General features: G+C 36.4%; 2 protein-coding genes and 1 non-coding gene across 5 annotated transcripts; all 3 read right to left on the bottom strand.

Annotated features, from left to right (window-relative positions):
- Positions 1-3,812: 3,812 nt before the first annotated feature.
- LOC144703358 (V-type proton ATPase subunit E-like) lies at positions 3,813-6,593 on the bottom strand. 2 transcript variants are annotated; one of them, XM_078575529.1, is made up of 7 exons: positions 6,378-6,592; positions 5,887-5,987; positions 5,481-5,637; positions 5,003-5,202; positions 4,455-4,554; positions 4,244-4,301; positions 3,813-4,060 (listed from the first exon to the last, which is right to left on the bottom strand). In XM_078575529.1, exons 1-6 carry the CDS (start codon positions 6,585-6,587, stop codon positions 4,266-4,268), a joined length of 804 nt encoding a protein of 267 aa, XP_078431655.1. In that variant the 5' UTR covers positions 6,588-6,592; the 3' UTR covers positions 3,813-4,060; positions 4,244-4,265. The 2 variants fall into 2 exon arrangements, with proteins under 2 accessions (XP_078431655.1, XP_078431656.1); XM_078575530.1 differs by having other exon boundaries at positions 3,844-4,065; positions 6,378-6,593.
- Positions 6,594-8,675: 2,082 nt separating this feature from the next.
- Positions 8,676-10,989, bottom strand: LOC144703500 (Ubiquitin-associated/translation elongation factor EF1B protein). 2 transcript variants are annotated; one of them, XM_078575674.1, is made up of 5 exons: positions 10,686-10,989; positions 10,152-10,204; positions 9,888-10,034; positions 9,620-9,721; positions 8,676-8,983 (listed from the first exon to the last, which is right to left on the bottom strand). In XM_078575674.1, exons 1-5 carry the CDS (start codon positions 10,837-10,839, stop codon positions 8,849-8,851), a joined length of 591 nt encoding a protein of 196 aa, XP_078431800.1. In that variant the 5' UTR covers positions 10,840-10,989; the 3' UTR covers positions 8,676-8,848. The 2 variants fall into 2 exon arrangements, with proteins under 2 accessions (XP_078431800.1, XP_078431799.1); XM_078575673.1 differs by having other exon boundaries at positions 9,864-10,034; positions 10,686-10,986.
- On the bottom strand, positions 9,505-9,577 carry TRNAK-CUU (transfer RNA lysine (anticodon CUU)). The gene has a single exon. It is a non-coding gene; the product is annotated as a tRNA-Lys (tRNA).
- Positions 10,990-18,615: the final 7,626 nt, after the last annotated feature.

The following is an 18,615-nucleotide window of genomic DNA, read 5'->3' as shown; positions in this document are numbered from 1 at the left end:
GAAGGCCGTTTTGGAAATGTCATCTTCATGCATTCTGATATGGTAATAGCCTGACTTAAGGTCTAATTTTGTAAAAATAGTGGTCCCGTGTAATTCATCCACCACTGGAATAGGAAATCTATTGGGAACAATAATTTTGTTTAATGCTCTGTAGTCGATGCAAATTCGCCATCTTCCATCTTTCTTCTTGATCAATGATGTAAGGCTTGAAAATGGACTGTTTGAATGTTTGATGATTTGAGCCTCTAACATTTCTTGAATCAATGTCTCAACTTTGTTTTGCTGCAAAAAGGAGTAACTGTACGGTCTCAAGTTTACGATCTTTGATCCTGGAATCAAGTGTATGCGGTGATCTAACTCTTGTTTGGGTGGTAATCTCATGATATATTCAAATACCAAAGGGTACAAGGAATCATAATTCAAAATGATAGAAGATAGTTGAAGATAGAGTACCATGGCTTGCTTCGGGTTTCATAGTTCATGAAGCCTTCTGAATTGTCTTTTGCTCCTAATGATGTCTTGAGGTGGAAGATTAGAAGTATCTCCGTGGGGGTGAAATTCAGGATTTGATTGTAGAGTATAAATCCGATTATTCCATAGCACATTGAGAGTTAAAAAGTTGTAATTGGAGTAGAACCAATTCAGAGTCTTGAGCCATTTGACTCCTAATACCACATCAAATCGACTCAAAGATAGTGGGAATAAATCTTGGATAATGCCCATCCCTTGCAAATAAAGGTACACATTGATACATATCGCTTATGACGATCTCAAGTAACCATCTCCCAGCATCACATCAAAATGTGGTCCCGCTAGTATAGGAATTTTTAGAGAGTTCAAAATTGCAGGATTTATGAAATTGTGTGTGGGTCCACCATTTATCAGGACTACCACATTAGAGTCCTTGATAGAACCCCACAATTTTAGCGCCTTGGTAGCTGCCAATCTCTGAGCTTTCCTCGAATTTACCCTTTCCATGAATAGGCATCCTTGGTAATAGGTTTCACATTTGTTTGCACCGGTTCTGAATCCCCTAACAACTCGTCTCCTTCTCTAATCAAAATCAGGTTTAAAATCTTCCTGCAGCAGTGACTTGGAGTGAATTTGTCATTGTAGTAATAATGAAGCCTCTTGTCCTTTCTTTGCTGATATTCAGAGTCGGTGATTCTCAAATTTCACTTTCTCCCAGATCTTTCATATTGAATGTTCCTGATATTGTTTTGAGTGCTATTGTGTGACCGAACATTGTTGTTGTGTGGCTTGTACTGACTTGTAATGGATGTATTAGCTCTAGTAGTATGGGGCATAATAGGTCTCTAACGTGCAGTTGCGTTTAGTGATAGCTCTGTATAAGGAGGTACCGATTGCCAAGCTTGGTAGAAAATGCCTAGATCCGCTTCAGCCCCCAAAGACATGTCTATAATCTCCCTTAAACCATAAGGCATGTATCGTAATACTTCCGTTCTGATTCTGGCAATAACCCTCTGAAGGTAAGTACTTTCTTTGATTTATGGCGCTACTATTGGCAATTGTATAATGATGGCTTCAAATTCGGTCCGGTATTCGCCAACTGAATTCTTCTGTCTGATTTCAAAAAGTTGTTGATGAATAACATGGACTGCTAAAGCATATCTGTCTTCAAAGTGATTCTTCAAGTCTATCCATGTCATCCTACCAAAATTCTCTTCAGTATGGATGAACCAGGTTAACGCTGAATCATCCATGTGCAAGGCTACTAAGTGGAGCATATCATGCTTCGCCATGGGTGAAGATGAAATAGTCTTTCTACACACTTTAACCAGGTTTCTGGTTTGTAACCTGAGAAAGCAGGGAGGTCTCCCCTTTTATATCGTCAGTCATAATCAGTTCTCTTCTCGGGTTGATGTGCTGGTACTTCAGTAAATGAAATGGAATTAGCAATGACCGGTGCCTTATTCTTTAATTGCGCATTCATGTTTGCCATTTCCTGCATAATGTGGTCAAGTAAATTGGTGACTATGCTCTGGTTTGCTTCTACCTTGAGAGATAAGGCTTCTAATTTCTCTTCCGGATCAACCATGAAATCCGAGGAATCTTCTAGCTTTGACACCAAAATGTTAGGACACTATGTAAATCCATCGATATATGATGTAAACTTCAACAATTACCAATGAACGTATGGCAGATGTCGGATATGGAGACAATGCAACTACACACAAGTGTTTGATAGAAGGGAAGGGATCAAAGAACACAGAGGGGAATAATAGAATAACTCTCCTGAAGGATGGTAGAATGCCTGATGACCCAAATCGGAATTTGTCAGCTGCACCGGGAGGATCTTCGGCCTTGGACAATGACAACCAATTCTTCATGCCTTGGAAATTATCTCAAACTTTCTTTTATAGCTACTCTTGGTCGCTGGGTTTTTCTGCCATTATTCAAACTCTCTCACGTGTGGCTTAGTCCACACATGTGGAGTTACAAACCCACCTCTTCTTGGACTGGTAGGTCTTGAGAGGGCGTTTATAACTCACCCGCCGGAATATTTATAAGGCTGGTGAATGTCGTTAATACGTTGATACTTGCTATTTGCTCCATCCAAGGTTCAAGAACATTTGTTGTTCTCCTTTGAAATTCCAAATCTGGATGATCTGCCCTAGGATCTGGCTCCATTTTGTGAAATAGCCGAGAATCATAGGCTCTACTACCAGTGATATGAATCTCGTATAGATTTCCATAAGAAACGGAGAAAAGAATATAGAAAGCTCCCTCGGATGGCGTCTTCAATTCGGAGATACACTAGAACAGTAGACAGTCACAGAATGATGAGAAAAGAACGAAGGAAGATAAGGGGTAGGTCAAGAGGAAGATCTTCAGATGCATCAGCCGTCCTCTCCCACTTCTGGTCGGAGAATCTCTCATCCAGCCACCTTTTGAAAATACTTGAAAAGCTCAGATCTTCTGCTTGATGGCGGAAGTCATTTATATAGGCTATTTTTCCAGCCCTAAGAATGTATGTATGTCTGTTTTCCCTTTCTTGGTCGTTTCTTGTAAATTCATGGAAGTTCTGTAACAGATGTCTTCCATCTTCTTAGATATTTAAACCATCTTCTTAGATATTTAAACCATCTTCTTAGATACTTGTGATGTTATCTCTGAACAGATACTTTCTGGATGATATATTTGATCGGTGTAATAAAGACATGATATAAAATGGAATCTTTTGAACAATTATAGCAGACCTCGCTGTCTTGGAAAATTAGATACAATCATTCGGTATGCCTATTTCAGTCATTCTCCCAACATTAGATCTTCAAGTGATATAGCGGACCCCTTTCTATGTAGAAAAGTATTTACCTAATTTTTTTTTTGAAAAGTAAAAATATTTACCTAATAATAATGTTAAATGCATTATACGTTTAAGGGGATGGCAAATTTTTAAGATAACTGGGTTCCTTTCCATCTGATTCAAGACATTATTAGACAAAATAAAATTGCAAGTGTTTGGCTAATCGAGAGAAGATTTTTGAATGCATAGTACAGGGCACATAAGAAATAAAAATCACAATCTCTTGCATACCGACAACAAACCTTCTGACTAGAAGTATGATTTACTTACTGAAGGTACATAACTTGCAAAACTTAAATCGTCATCATCATAGATTGACAGAGATGTGTTGTATTCATGACGCCGCATACATGATAAAACTAGTTTAAATAAGAGAGTATTCGCTTATTTTGCCCTTTCAATAGAAATTATTGCTCAATTCCTTCTTGATATTAGGTCTGGAATGGGTCCGCACATACCTCGCTCCATTTAAACAAAAGAACCGGATATTAAGTCCCCAGGGATTCGATTAGAAGTAGCGCAAGATTACTAGCATACAAGTTGAATAAAGTGTGGGGCTTCGTACAGAACTAAAGCAAACAACTGACGAGCAATCGCTCCCATTATTTTAAAAGAAATAAATGGCTTTTTTTCACACAACATGAACTGAATGTACTCCAAAGAAATATGGAATCCAGAGTTCTTATGACATCGATGAAGCAGCGACATAAACAGCACACAGTTTCCATGAATCTGCACTGGGTGAAACAGAGGAACATGATCGACTTTGAAAGGTAATTTAGCAAACTAAAAATCCAAGGAAAACAGTGTTTTGATAATTTTGTCATCAGAATTCATAACCCACGAGTAAAACGCAAGCACCTTTACTGGATTTGAAGTTTGTTGAATCTTGAAGCTAAAATTTAAAACAATTACCTTTCAAAGGATGCTTAGTTGATCAGACAGTGATCTGGCCGAACAACCACTTCCGGATCTGCAATACGCAAGGAGACACCTCACTTAGATTCCGTAATTCCATAACTATATTTGTTAATGTCAGTAATCAAAATTTGGTAGCTTCTATGTTGCCAAAAATAGAGAGAGATATAGTTGAGTAGGACACCATAGGAAAGAACGAGAGTGGTACCTCTGGCAACTTTTTGTGGAAGATAACATCCAGCCTTGAATCTAGAGTATTCTCACAAACAATTTTCCCATCTCGCGAAGCTAAAACGACACCTCCAGAACTGGAATGAAGAGTGTCATCAATTATACTATAGGCAAGAACCTCTCGTTCAATTAATCATTTTTCAAACAACGGAAAATTCAATACAAGACATTAGCGTCCCACAGAACACCGAAGAAAGTGTAATATTTAGCCACAATCCCACTTTGAAATACAGCTTCAATGATTAACCGCATCATAAGACCATTTAAACTTTTCTTTCCAGGTACAAAAATATAAAATTTTGTGGACAACTATCAAAAAAGTAGTGATTATGGAATTAGAAACATACTATTTAGTCCAACAGCAAAAGATATACGTTCAAATACAAACATTTTCAGCATTACGCTTCTCCTAATTCATATAATTCTATCAAAAAGAAATATAAATTTTCTTCTAAGGGCCCAAATACCATCTTAAAATTTGAAGCTGGAGAAACAGTAAGAATTTGAAAAAAAAAGTTCAAATACCAAAAAAGTTCATGTCCATGGTGGTGAAGCCGACGACCGGGGGGGAGGTATGTGACGTGGTCTACCACAATTTCCGGTTGGTGAACCTTGGCTATCGCAGCATATTCCTCTTTTGCAGAATCCAGAACGGATTCAACAAGCTCAATATCCTCTCTCCGGCATCGAAGAAGCAACGATGGTTCTTTGAGTCGCAGCAAACACTAGAAGCAGTAGATAACGTCACATAATTTATGATCAAATATGAAATAAATGACACAGAGTTGTAAAATGATGAAATAAAAAAATTTCCCCTGATTCAAGGAACATGAATCTCCATGGATTAGACTGTATAAAAAATGTTTACCCTACCCTCCCGACTAACTTTACTTAATTCTAGATGGAGAGGGAGCTGGACGAAGATCAAACACCAATCCTCTAGGACATGATTGTTTGATAAAGAAAAAGACAAGAGTGATTTACACAATTATCCTTTGTATACCTGAACAATCAATTCTTTCAGAAGGGGTCCGTATGTTTCATGGTTGTGGCTAACGTGTAGGAGCTCTTTCTCGGTCGCCTCCTTCATGGCCTTCACCAAGTCATCTTGGGCTTGAAGAACCGTAATCCGTGAAGCATTCAATTGCATGGAGTATTCACTAGCATCAATATCAGGGACCAAAATCAGTCATGGAGGAAAAAATAACACCATCAACGTGAGAGTAACAAACATTCAAAACATTATTTGCAAGATTCAAATCTTTTTATTAAAATGAATATGTCAACCACATCCCATGTAAACTGAGGAAAGGCTACTTTTCTGCAAAGTAGATAATGAAAGCGAATGAACTGAAATTAATTAAATTAAAATCACGGGATGAATAGGAGAAAAAATGCGGGTAAGTTACATTTTCCGGCGAATTTCAACTTGTTTTTCTTTACGTTCAAACTCCTGCTTGATCTTCCTTTTTTCAGCCTCAAACAATTGCAGCTTCTCAATGTTAAATTCCTGAAATGGAGGAGTAAATATTAAACTCAAAATAATGATGAACCAAACGAAGTCTTGGCTCATTAGTGCACTAATTATGCGGCCATCATAAAAAAGGAATTTAACATTTTAGGAATATTGCCCTAGCATGAGTGCACTAATTATGCGGTCATCATAAAAAAAAAACGATCTTTCCTCAAACAACGCATCCCCAGAAGCAGAAAACGAGAATCATCTACAACTATATGCAATTGGGTCGGAACTGGATCAAATCCCCTGAAAACACACGTCGCGTTATAAGCCCAAAAACCGGAAAATCGGGAAGAAATTACCCAACAAGAGGTTAAAGAACAGAAAGAGAATAATTAAAGCGATCGCGGGCGCCGAGGAAAAAAAGGGGATCGGATCAACCTCTTCCGCGGATACTGAGATCTCGTTGGCCTTCTCCTCAGCCTCCTGACGGATGAATTTCACCATCTGCTGGATCTGCTTCGACACATCGGCGTCGTTCATCTTGGAATGAGGACGGACTTGCCCCGACGAGGAACTGCAGATGAGCCGGAAGAGAAGCTGAGCGTCGGTCTTGGAGGGCTTCCAATCTAGATCTCCCTCAAATAGCATACAAGATTCCCAATCTAAGCTTCCAGAGAGGGTGGATCGAATATTTTCCTTTATTTATTATTAAAAAAACGAAAGCTAATTTTCACGTTATTTATTTATATAAATGTGTGGAGTGAGAGTGAAAGAGGGCAAAGTTGATGTCTGACCCTCAAAAAGATTTAAATGTTTGGTTTTATACGAAAAGAGATAACAATTATTCCTGGCCCAGCCTGTCAACAGTCAACATCCAAAATTTTCAAATAGGGTTCGTGAACGGATGACCGTTCGTTCTGTTCCCAAACGTCATCCGTCGTCCGTCAAGGGCTTTCACGGTGGACTATCGGGAAAGGACTAAAATGGATGACGGATGAAAAAGGCCAATTTTTTGATAAAATCAGAAAATATGGATGTTCAAATGTTTATGCATATTGTATACGAATTAACTACATATGTATGTGTGGCGACATCTTCCTTTAAACATTTATATGATTGCATGTACATGTATAAATCTTGTATATATTTTTAAATATTGCAATCTACGTATACATCTCTAATTATATGTGTAAATTACATGTATATTTATTCTACATCTAAATGAGTGCATATTCATTCTACATTATACATCAGAAGTCAATTTGATCTGAACTGAGCGACTTTATCGATCTAACAATGGGATTGTTTAAGATCGATCTAGAGATTTGATTTCAATTTTCAAAATTGATCTTAAATTTTTTCCTTCTGTTCAATCGAAATCAAACAGTTAGAAAAAAATGAGAACACTCTCACTCTCTCCCTCCCTCTCTCCCCTTTCTCTCTCTTTCCCCTCTCTACTCTCTCTCTCTCCTCTCTCTCTCCTCTCTCTCTCTTTCCCTTCTCTCCCCTTTCTACTCTCTTTTTCCCCTCTCTCCCCTCTCTACTCTCTACTCTCTCTCTCCCCTCTCTCTCTTTCCCCTCTCTCCTCTCTCTCTTTCCCTCTCTCCCCTCTACACTCTCTCTACTTTCTCTCTCCTCTCTCTCTTTCCCTTCTTTACTCTCTCTACTCTCTCTCTACCCTCTCTAATCTCTACTCTCTCTTTCCCCTCTCTACTCTTTCTCTCCCCTCTCTCACTATCCCATCCTCCCCTCTCTCTCTCCCCCTTATTGAAGGTAAATGAAAAGGAGTGAAAACTACAAAACTTTTAAAAGTTAAAATCAGACAACCAAAAGTAAGAAATAACCAAATGAAAAGAAAAATTGATATTCCAAAAAAAATCTGAGATAACAAAACAGAGACACGTAGACGGAGACAATGACCCAAGTAGATAAATCTAGATTTAGATAGAAATAGGGAAAGACATGGACTTGTGGACAAATCAACAAAAAAGACATGGAGATGGGGAAAGAATTCCACCAACAAAAAAGACATGGAAAGGGTTCCCAGTATTTCAGAGAAAGGGAGACAAGACGAGAAATCGGCTTTTTGGGCATTAAAGTTGGCCTGTGGACAATGACAACCCCCTATTCTATCTTAAATTTCCTGTTTTGTTCTTCTTCAAAAAAAAATTCCTGTATTTTGCAAAATCAGGTTCCATCATCGCTCCATATTACGATTTCTATAACGGAAATTAAGTTTGGACATTCCATCCGTTCAAGACCATAATCGCACGCCCATAGAACAAAATTAAGAGTAACTACAAATACGACCTTCTAGCACCTAAAAGCATCAACTATTTGCATGAAATTATGTAACCAATAGAATCAAGCTTAGCACTTTAAAGAGAAAAACACCAACCGGGCTGGCACTGAGTTCTTTGAAACTACTCGCTGACTCAGGCCACGCTTTTTTAACAATGACCGAACTAAGAATAAACACAAATGTGACTTTCCAATAACATTAAATGTATTATTTATGCATATTAAGGTATTGCCAATTTGCCATAGCAAGTAAACCGAAATCCAGGAATTCCATGAAGTTCTCACAACCTGGGCCAGTGCATACTTATATCAGACCGTCTGCTTAACTCCGACAGCACATATTTTTTGTACGAGATAACTACAGCTTGGTGGCATTTTGTGAAAACAGCTCAACAACGAAATTAATGATTACTGCATCTGTGATCTTCTACCACATAAATATAAATCAGAACTACGCATATTTATGCAATTGTCATTACAAAGTAAACATTTGCCCAGAAATTTTCCACGAATGATTCAACGCTAACTTACTTCAGACCATGCGTTTGACTCCGGCCATGCATTTTGTTGGCGACAAATCTCCAGAGGTATTAGAAAGCAGCAAGTCCTCAGGAGGTGCTGTTAAGGAAGTGAGCCACAGCCTTGTCCGCATCATTGTCGTACATCACCAGCGCTTCAGTTATGTTCTTGGAGGAGAAACCCATCTCGCGTAGAAGGTTGTAGCCCCTTACAAACTCCCGGACCTGTCAAAAGAATGCAATTATTAACTTTAAAGAAAAAAACTTAGGAAAAAAACACTTTGAAGAAAGAAAAACATTGAAGAAAAAATAACATTGAAGAAAAACCAACTTAAAAGAAAAAAACTTTGAAAAAAACTCTGAAAAGAAAACTCTGAAGAAAAAAAAACTCTGAAGAAAAAAAAACTCTGAAGAAAAAGAAACTCTGAAAAAAAAAAACTCTGAAGAAAAAGAAACTCTGAAGAAAAAGAAACTCTAAAAGAAAAAAAACTCTGAAGAAAAAAAAGCTCTGAAGAGAAAAAACTCTGAAGAAAAAAAAAACTCTGAAGAAAAAGAAACTCTGAAGGAAAAAAACTCTATAGAAAAAAAAACTCTGAAGAAAAAAGTCTGAAAAAAAACTATGAAGAAAAAGAATCGGAAGGGAAAAAACTCTAAAGAAAAAAAAACTCTGAAGGAAAAAAACTCTATAGAAAAAAAAACTATGAAGAAAAAACTATGAAGAAAAAAAAATTCTGAAAAAAGGAGAGCGCCCACCGTGGGGCTCGAACCCACGACCACAAGGTTAAGAGCCTTGCGCTCTACCAACTGAGCTAGACGGGCTAGTTGAAACCAGTTGTCTACAGAAAAATGTCATCAAAGTACCTTAATGGGATTGTCTCCAAAGCTGAGCACCGCCAACGAAACGGCCTCACGTCCAAGTCCCAGCATAGCATACTTCTCCACGACTGGATCGCTTGCAGGACCCTGAAGAGAGAAAAGACTCCGATTTGATACGTGCTCTTGACTCTTGAGGAGGAACATGTTTTAGAGAATGATAACAAGTACGCAAAAAAAAGGTATATTTATAATGAGTGAAGTTCATCAGAGCAGAAAGTAAAGACAGTACCGAAGAGGAAGATGTTGGTGTTACATTGAAACTTGGCGACGGATTTTCAGCAACGAACCGATTCCAGTTTTTGACATCCTTTTCGGCCTCCGCTATGATTCTTTTCTCAAAATCAAAGTCAAAGTTGAACTGGCTGCGAGGAACTTCTGCCACTTGTGGCGCAAGCTGAGGCTGCGAGGCGTGAGATTGCAGTTTTGAAATCAAATGCCATGAATAAAGACTTTTGTTTTGAACATGATAGGTGAAAATGGGTTCAATCAAGAACAAATTTAGAATATGAAAACTTACCGGCTGTGTAATCCGGTATTCTGGCTTTAGCCTGACCCTTATGCCCAATTCCGCTGAAGATGAACATAAAAGTGGTAAGTAATCACGAGAGCATAAAGTGGTAAGTGAAGAAACGGACGGGATAAATTAAAAAATAATCTTGGGGTGAAATCTCGTTCAAATATAACACAACTGGACGGAATTCAACACGAGCTTCAGAAATTTTTAAATCAGGAGGAAGAACAATACCCCGATTAATACAAATACGCCCTCATAAGGTACAAGAAATCATGTAAAAGAAAATCAAAAACTTTTTTGGGGAAGATTGACGGGATAGACAAGCAAGCAAGGGTATGAATTTCGAGGGTAAATAACGGGCTAGTAAGAACATGAACTTTAGAACACGGACAAGAAAGAATGTCTGTCATACGCAGCTTAAAACTGAACAGCCGAAGCAGTGAAATCTGAAATAGGAATGTTCGCATTGGAACCGCTCGAATTAAAATAGAAAAATTGTGGGAAAGGGTAATTCAAAATAGATGGTGAAGAACCCACAAGGCGGAGGAGCCACGGCAGGATGGGGATGCGCTGGTCGGCCGCCAGGAACATTAGCGTGATGCCCTGGCTGTTGGGAGATTCGAGGGTAGAGGGATGATCCGGGGGCTTGCCAGTTCCCGGAACCCGCCCTGTTTCTGTAATCATAATCCATCGAAGAAGCAGACGGAGAACGGCAGCCCGATTCTTCGACGATCTTGAAGAGGGCAGACAGAACTCAAGGAAATCGGAACGATTATCGTCGGAATCGAGAGGAGGTGGGCACGATCAAGAGTTTTCCTGGAAATTTCCGCGTCTTTCCCTTAACGAACCAGAAATTTTAACGCAGTATATTTTAGCTTTTCAGTGCCTTTGCCAAAAAGTAATTTTCTCCATTAACTTTAATTAGTTATGGTCTTACTCGTCCTGTCCAGGGTTCTCCCCTCCCATTTTTTTCCGTCCAAGTCCACGTCCCATCCAAAACCGTCCTGTCCGAAACAATCCCGTCCAAGAAATTATCGTCCTGTCCAATGTCCAGGGACGAAACAGTGCGTGTGTCAGCAACAAACCACTCAGAAATTGACATGTGGCGCAGCACGTGCGTCAGGTGGATCTGTCACGCGCATACTGTACTCCATAGATGAAGCGATCTTCCTGTCCAGGGACGAGCAGACGATTGTTCATCCCGTAAATCATCGAAAGTCCTAGACTGGACGATTTTTGCATCCTCGGACAAAATTACCGTCTCATCCGCATCCCTCCACTATAGTTTATGGGCAGCCATCTCATTGAGATAACGAGTTTGCAAAAAATAAGTTTTTTTCTTGAGTAGTTCATGGCATCCTTGAGCATGGCTCATTCAAACCCTGGCATTCTACCAATTTTATTGGATTTTACATTTATTTGTGCTTCTTCAATTTACTCCTTGACGTGTACTCTAATTTTCTGTAAGATCCAGTATTGTTCAATCTAAATAATCAAATCCAAAGCTTCATCACTTTTGTCTCGATAAAAAAAATTAATGGTATCCAGAATTATTTTACTGGTTGCGATATGGATCACATTTATAACATTTATAGGGAGTGGACTTCGCATCTTTTGTTCAATAATTTTTCATCACAGATTGATGATATTTTCATGCTATGCCAATTAGGTTTAGACGATCCACTTGATCTGCATGCATTCCCCCTCCTCGTTACCACCTTTAATTGAAATAATGAGTCATTCCTGGGATACTCAAAGACTAAAGTTTTATCCTTCGCACATCTCCCATGATAATTGGTGTCTTCGTGATGCTTCAGGTTCACTTGAGACTACAGCACAATGATCAGGATTTTATACAATTTTGGTTTCTTCCCTGACTATGGATTGAGGGCATTGATTTTAAATTATTGTTGTTAGATATAAGTAATTTTATGATGTAAAATTAACAGTTTATTTATGCCCAATCATAGAAATTTGAAATTATAACTTATTTCTGACTGAGTTCATAAAAATGAAGATACTGAAAATATAAATTAATTGAACCCAGAAAAATATCATATATTTTTTAAATGTTTTTCAATCAGGAATAATCAAAAGTAAAAATGTATGCATTAAAGAGATTTATTTTTCTCCTGGTGTAATTATATATGTCCTACAAGCAAGTCACACATTCCTCGTCACATTCAATATTCATTCATTAAAATATATTATTTCTCATGCATGTGTGATATTTATAATTAAATATAAAAACACATGCAATAATAAGTGAATTATTGTGATATCATAATATCATAATTAAGCTTGAAAGTTCTGTTCGTCTCTTAAAGTCTTACATCAAGCCTAAGAGCATGATCCTCCAGGTTCCAATGAGGGCTGAACAGAGACCACAGTCAGGCCTGGAAATGACACAACAAAGCAGGACTTAGGAGGCCCCATAACAAAATATGGAGGCTCAACAAACCCTCACAATGCTTGGGACCAAAGTGGCATAATCTGCTCGAAAAATAAGGAATATTGGTTTGGCTAAATTTGGCATGCTTTAACACTTTTCTGGAACTTGGAGTTCCAGCTGGCAAATTTTCATCTGATTCATCGCACCTTGTTTTAACTCTCCTCTGTTTCTTAGTCTTGAAAAATGGCATTATGGCTTGCTGTCAGTTCTAACTCCAAGCAAGACTATCCAAGTTGATTAGGCTGATATGGTTCTCCTTGCTCTGGGTGATTTTCAACATGTTTCTCGTTGTGTATTTCCTTCACAGCTCATCACATTTACAGCTGTTGCAAGAACACCAGGTATTCGCTTGAAACTATGACACTGCTATTGAATGATGAGAGGACTAAAAAAATAGCATCCTCAAACATATATTCTAAACATCCCCACACATATGATGTTAAAAAAGAACATTAAATTATTTGTATTAAATAGCACTATCAGCTATTTCTCATATGAAAACAATGTCAGATCCTATTTCTAGGAATTTTGGGCATCAATCAACATGATCCGTACTGCAGAATATCACATTGAATACCAATATGACAAGCTAAAAACATCACAATTTCACTGACCAAATCTGTGATTTATTGGTTCCTTGAGTGCGCATTTTGATGGCATTCACATGTTTGGCCTCTATACTGATCTATGTAATCTTTTGAGAATTTGATCTCCTCTTATTTTTATGAACTGTGTTGCGAAAATTCTGATTTCCTCTCCATTTGGTACCCTTGAAGCAACACTCAGATAAGAGGAAATTTTTTATATATTTGGGCACTTACATTGACTCTCATGGATATCATATGAGGGGTGACTTCTTTTATTTATATTTTTCAGGAAAATTTTCATAATATTCCTAGAGAATTTAAAAAAAAATTATCAATCTCTAGGAACATTTAAGAAAGTCAGTGAACTTATAGCATATTCTCCAACCTCCAAACGCATTGTGTGTAATTCTCTAGGCCCACGTATTAGTCTAGTTAATAACTTCAATGGACTGGTAACTTTTATTGGGATGACATTATTAATTAACAATATCACATTCACAATAACTTTCTCAATCATACTCTCTTGTTTTCACAAGCTTCATTCTTGATCAACTATCTAACACTGGTGTAATACTTGTCTTATTCTCATTAAATAGTCATTATTAATATCTCTAACCACCATCCTCTTCTTATCATTACCTCTTACGCTATATGTATTTCTTCTTGTCCTCTCAAATTCACCATATTGAGAAAGCTATTTTCCTAACTAATAAATAACTAAGATTTTTTCCCTATGGATACGATCCGTGTTCATCACAAACAAGTCAAAATTATTTTATGAGTAAATATTTATAAAATTTATTGATTAAACTAAAGTCCAATGACATAATTTACCATAATTTTGAGTTTATTAGTGTGTGAATCTGCCTATTGATGGTTAAATTAATTTAAATTGAATTAATATATAGAAAGAGTTGTTAGGCTTATGGAGATATTTATTACACTAGTACATGGGCCTAGAGGGTCCCACATAAGATATTCTAGACATCAAAGGATATACTATAGATCCATGTGCTTACAATAGAATCCCCACAACTATAAAAGGAAGAAATCCCAAAAGAAAATATGTACATCTCAATCTTTCTTCGGGCATCTTGTTGTCTCCCCCTCTCATCAGGTGCCATCCCCTCCAGGAGTAACCCAAGTTATGAGAAGATCATTCCAGATTTATAGAACTTATTGAATAGAAGACAATGAGACTATGTTGATAAACTCAAAATTATGGTCTTAATTTGACGTTGGTATTTTTGGTTCTAATCAATGAAAATGTAAACTTGTACTCACAATTACACATTAAAATATTGGTCTTAATCAAAATATATATTAATCAATAAAATATAGCTAGTGAAGAGTAAATAACTTTTTAGATAGTGATGAACAATATGATATGATATAAACATAAAATACAAAATAGAAAACTGCTGAAAATGTGAGGCAAGGAGGTGATAAGATTAAAATGATTAATATAAATTATATTAAGTAGGAGATAACGATGTGAGAAAAAAGGGATTTGTGAGAGCAGATAAGCTCCCACTCTTTTCCGTTTCCTCTTCTCTATTTTCCAAGACACGAAGAACAAGCTTGACGGATCTTAGAAACTAACTTTCTTTCAAAATTCCCACAAATGTAGGAATCTATTTGACTGATTATTTTTAAAAAATATGTGTCTGGACTTATATATCTGAGATAAAATGAGAAGATAAAGATGAAGATACCTTCAAAATTTCAGCTCAATCAGTCTTCAATATTGTAAAATATCAAAACCTGAAGTTGGATAAATCATAGTCGTCCATTTAACTAGATATCCTCTCTCCTTACTATTGAGACAATATTTTAATCGTGTCTTTTCATGGTAATGGTGTTAGAATCACACTGAATTTTATTTTTAATTATTGCAATCAACAGTTATAAGAGTGGTTTGTGTCCTACATGAAAAGGAAAAAAAAACAGTCATTATAGTTAATTAACCATTGAATGACCTAGTAATGTCACCGCATGACATGCCAACACCTTTTTTTCTTTCCTTAAATGATACACTTACACATGTTATTGTTTTTAGAATATAAAACAAAATAATTTTGTGACATGTCAACATGGATGACCTGCCACGCCAACACATTTTTCCCATTTTTTAATGCAAATCGAGAGGCATTACATTGCCAGGTCCTCTTTCTCTTTTTCTATTTCAAATAATGCATAAAAATTATTTATTCTTGGTCTCTGTGCGCACATTTTTTTACGATTTTTATCATTTTTTCTTTTTTATGGGTCCATGTAACCTACAAATTAAATATTATAAAAGGTATCACCAACTCATTAGCCATCATGACATCATTATTTGTGGTGTCTTAGTGGAACCGTTGCACTACATGCCTGGATCAAATGGCTCGCATTACACCATAGGGAGGAGAGTACGATCAGATAAGCAGCAATGCAGACGTGATGCAAGCAAAGTAAAATCAATGAAAATATACGAAAGATGTCGCAAATCTAGGGGGTAAGACTAGAGTAACGACACGAGGGGTCTAGGGCAGCGGCAGTCTCCCAATGACCTGAGGAAACAGCTCAAAGGCTGACGAGAGGGGAACAAACACTGTCCATGAGCATCCATGACCATCACCGAGAGCGATACAAATCTGACACCAAAGAATAAATCCCCAAACTCGAGCTCAGAGGCTAATTCGATGATTCGAGAATTCTGGAAGCAGAGCAGACAAGACCAGCACTGATGAAGATAATAATACTGAAAATAGAGCGGAAGGGTTGTGTGACCTGCGGCCCGGGGCCCGAATGCTTTGGGCAGGCGCAAACGTTGATGACAAAGGAGACCACGATATCTGATATCAGTATCCATCCCAATGTCGTCATCCGCCTCCGTCTCATGGGGAAGATGACGATATCGGATATTGGTGTTGGATATTAGATTTCCAATATCCAACTTAGAGGGGTTGTATAAAAATATAATTTAATCATTATTACTGAGAGGTTAGATGAGTCAACTTGCGGAAGAAGGTAGTTGGAAGCTTATATATATTATATAAGTGGCACATTTAATATATACATGTCGAAATTTATTTTTTTCCTTCCATATGGGATAACATTAGGATTCCGAATCCTTTATCCCATATGGAAGAAAATAGAAATTTTGGACTGTATTTATTGGACGAGGTAATAATATCTTAAATATATTACATAAATAACTGACTTAAAATATACTGAATATTATAATATTACTATATCATTTAATAAATATTATACGTTGTTTAATATATACAGCGCACGATTTCTAATTTCTTCCATATGGGATAACAGGATTCGAATATGATGTAAACTATGAATCCTGTTATCCCATATGGAAGAAAACAAAAATTTGCACTGTATATATTAACCAAAGTTGAAAACATATCAAAAGCATATGGTGTTGGATGTATATAAATCATTGAAGGTGATAATTAATATTATTTTTTACAGTGGATACCGGATATCGATATCCAGATACCGGTTTCGATATCCGGATATCGAAATCTGATATATGGATCGTCCTTAGCCCTCTGATATCCGTCATCAATATCCGTCTACACCTAACAGACGAATATTGTCCAATATCCAATATCCGATATCAGACACCATCCCTGTTTTTTTCCAGATATTTGATATCTGTTGTCCGATACCAGATATTTGATATCTGTTGTCCGATATCAAGTGCACCTGTATGTATGAATATTTCCATGTCACGCGAGAACACTCAAGATTCAGCATGAGGGTTTTAGAATGACGTTGTGGGCAATTAATTTTAATAAATATTAATACATTTATGATTTGATGTATTTACACGTGGCACTATTTCTTGACCTAATAAGTATAATGAAAGGAAATTTAAGTTTAATTTATGATTATTTGATAAAAACCATGGTGATTGATTAGAAACAATGATGATTGATTGAATATAGTGATAATTTCTGACTATTAATGCTTGTAATTCATGGGTATTCATGACTTAAGATCTATCGCTCATGATTTTATATTGAATAATAATAATTTATTATTATTTAAACATTGAATTTTATTTATGTCTCATGAATACCTTTGCATAATAACATAAAAATTAAATTCAAGTGACATGTTATTAATTTTGGTATTTATATCAGCCTATTTAAAGTTTTAATTTTTTCTTACAGTTATCTTAGACATAGAGTAACTTTTTGGTTTATTTTTATCACAAATATATTTGTGGAATTGGATTTTTTATGAAAGAAGCCTTTAGAAATTTTTTATTCATATATGAAGGGTTAAAATATGTAAGCGTACGGGTAACGTTGGTATGTGTATTTTGAGTATAGTTTAAAGAAATATAATTATGTATGATTATAGTTATTCAACATTTTGGCAATTCAGATTTGATTTTAGATTTATTATAGTTTTCACGTTTGGATAAATTATGGCATTGTATCTAGATATCTTCTAAAACTGTTTTGAAAATATTTTTGGATTCAGCTCAAAGTCCCTTTGTAAACCAAGCAGCTAGTTCATCCAAAACCTCTTCCTCTTTTCCCACGCAAACTTAAATTTTGTTTTATTAATGAAATTTATTGTGTTGTTTTTCTAATCATACAAAAAACTATGGGGTCAAGGATTAGGTCCAAAAATAATTACATCTGTGAGTGTATTATGAGTGATTTCATTAGTATTCCATCTAATGAATAGTAAAAGACTGTGAGGTAGCAGTTATATATATGCTCTGTATCCCACATTCCTGTCACATATTTACTATTTCCTATAACTTTGTTCCTAATTTTCCTATAAACTGGTTTGGTCATAAAACCAGCATCCCTATAAACAAGGTGCTTAGGGACAACAATTCAACCTTCAACTGCAAAATATTATCACAGAGTTCTAGCCCTTTTACAAAGATTCGCGTCCATCTTGTTTCCCTCTCCTTTAAAGAATATCTTCTTTCAACCAAATCATTGCTTAATTAAGTGGATGTTTCCAAAAGGGGGGAATGCAAAGAAAAAACATCTCATATATAAGCTTTCTGACCCAAAGGTATTCTTAATAGAATGGACATTTGGTGATATGCTTGTGCCTCTTTTGAGGAATCATCATAAATTATTAAATGATGTTGTTTTTTGTACATAAAATATTTGGCCAAAGCAGCTCATGTTTACGAAGAATGGTTTTAGAATGTAGCAGGTGAATAAGTCATTTCCCCTACCACAATAGTGCATTCCATTGCTCTGTGTTCCTATAAAGCAGTTACTACTTGAGCTGCAAAATGTGATTTTTTACTAATTGCTACATTACATCTAATTTGGAGCAGGTTTCCTAATTGAGAGACCATTATTCCATTTATCTTTCAGAATAGTATAGTTATTCGCAAATTTGAATCAAGAATAACAGAAATAGATGCAAAGTGTTTACAGTTACA

This window comes from Wolffia australiana, chromosome 5, assembly GCF_029677425.1.
Source record: "Wolffia australiana isolate 7733 chromosome 5, ASM2967742v1".
Taxonomy (NCBI): Eukaryota; Viridiplantae; Streptophyta; class Magnoliopsida; order Alismatales; family Araceae; genus Wolffia; species Wolffia australiana.
This window is presented reverse-complemented; position numbering and strand designations above follow the sequence as displayed.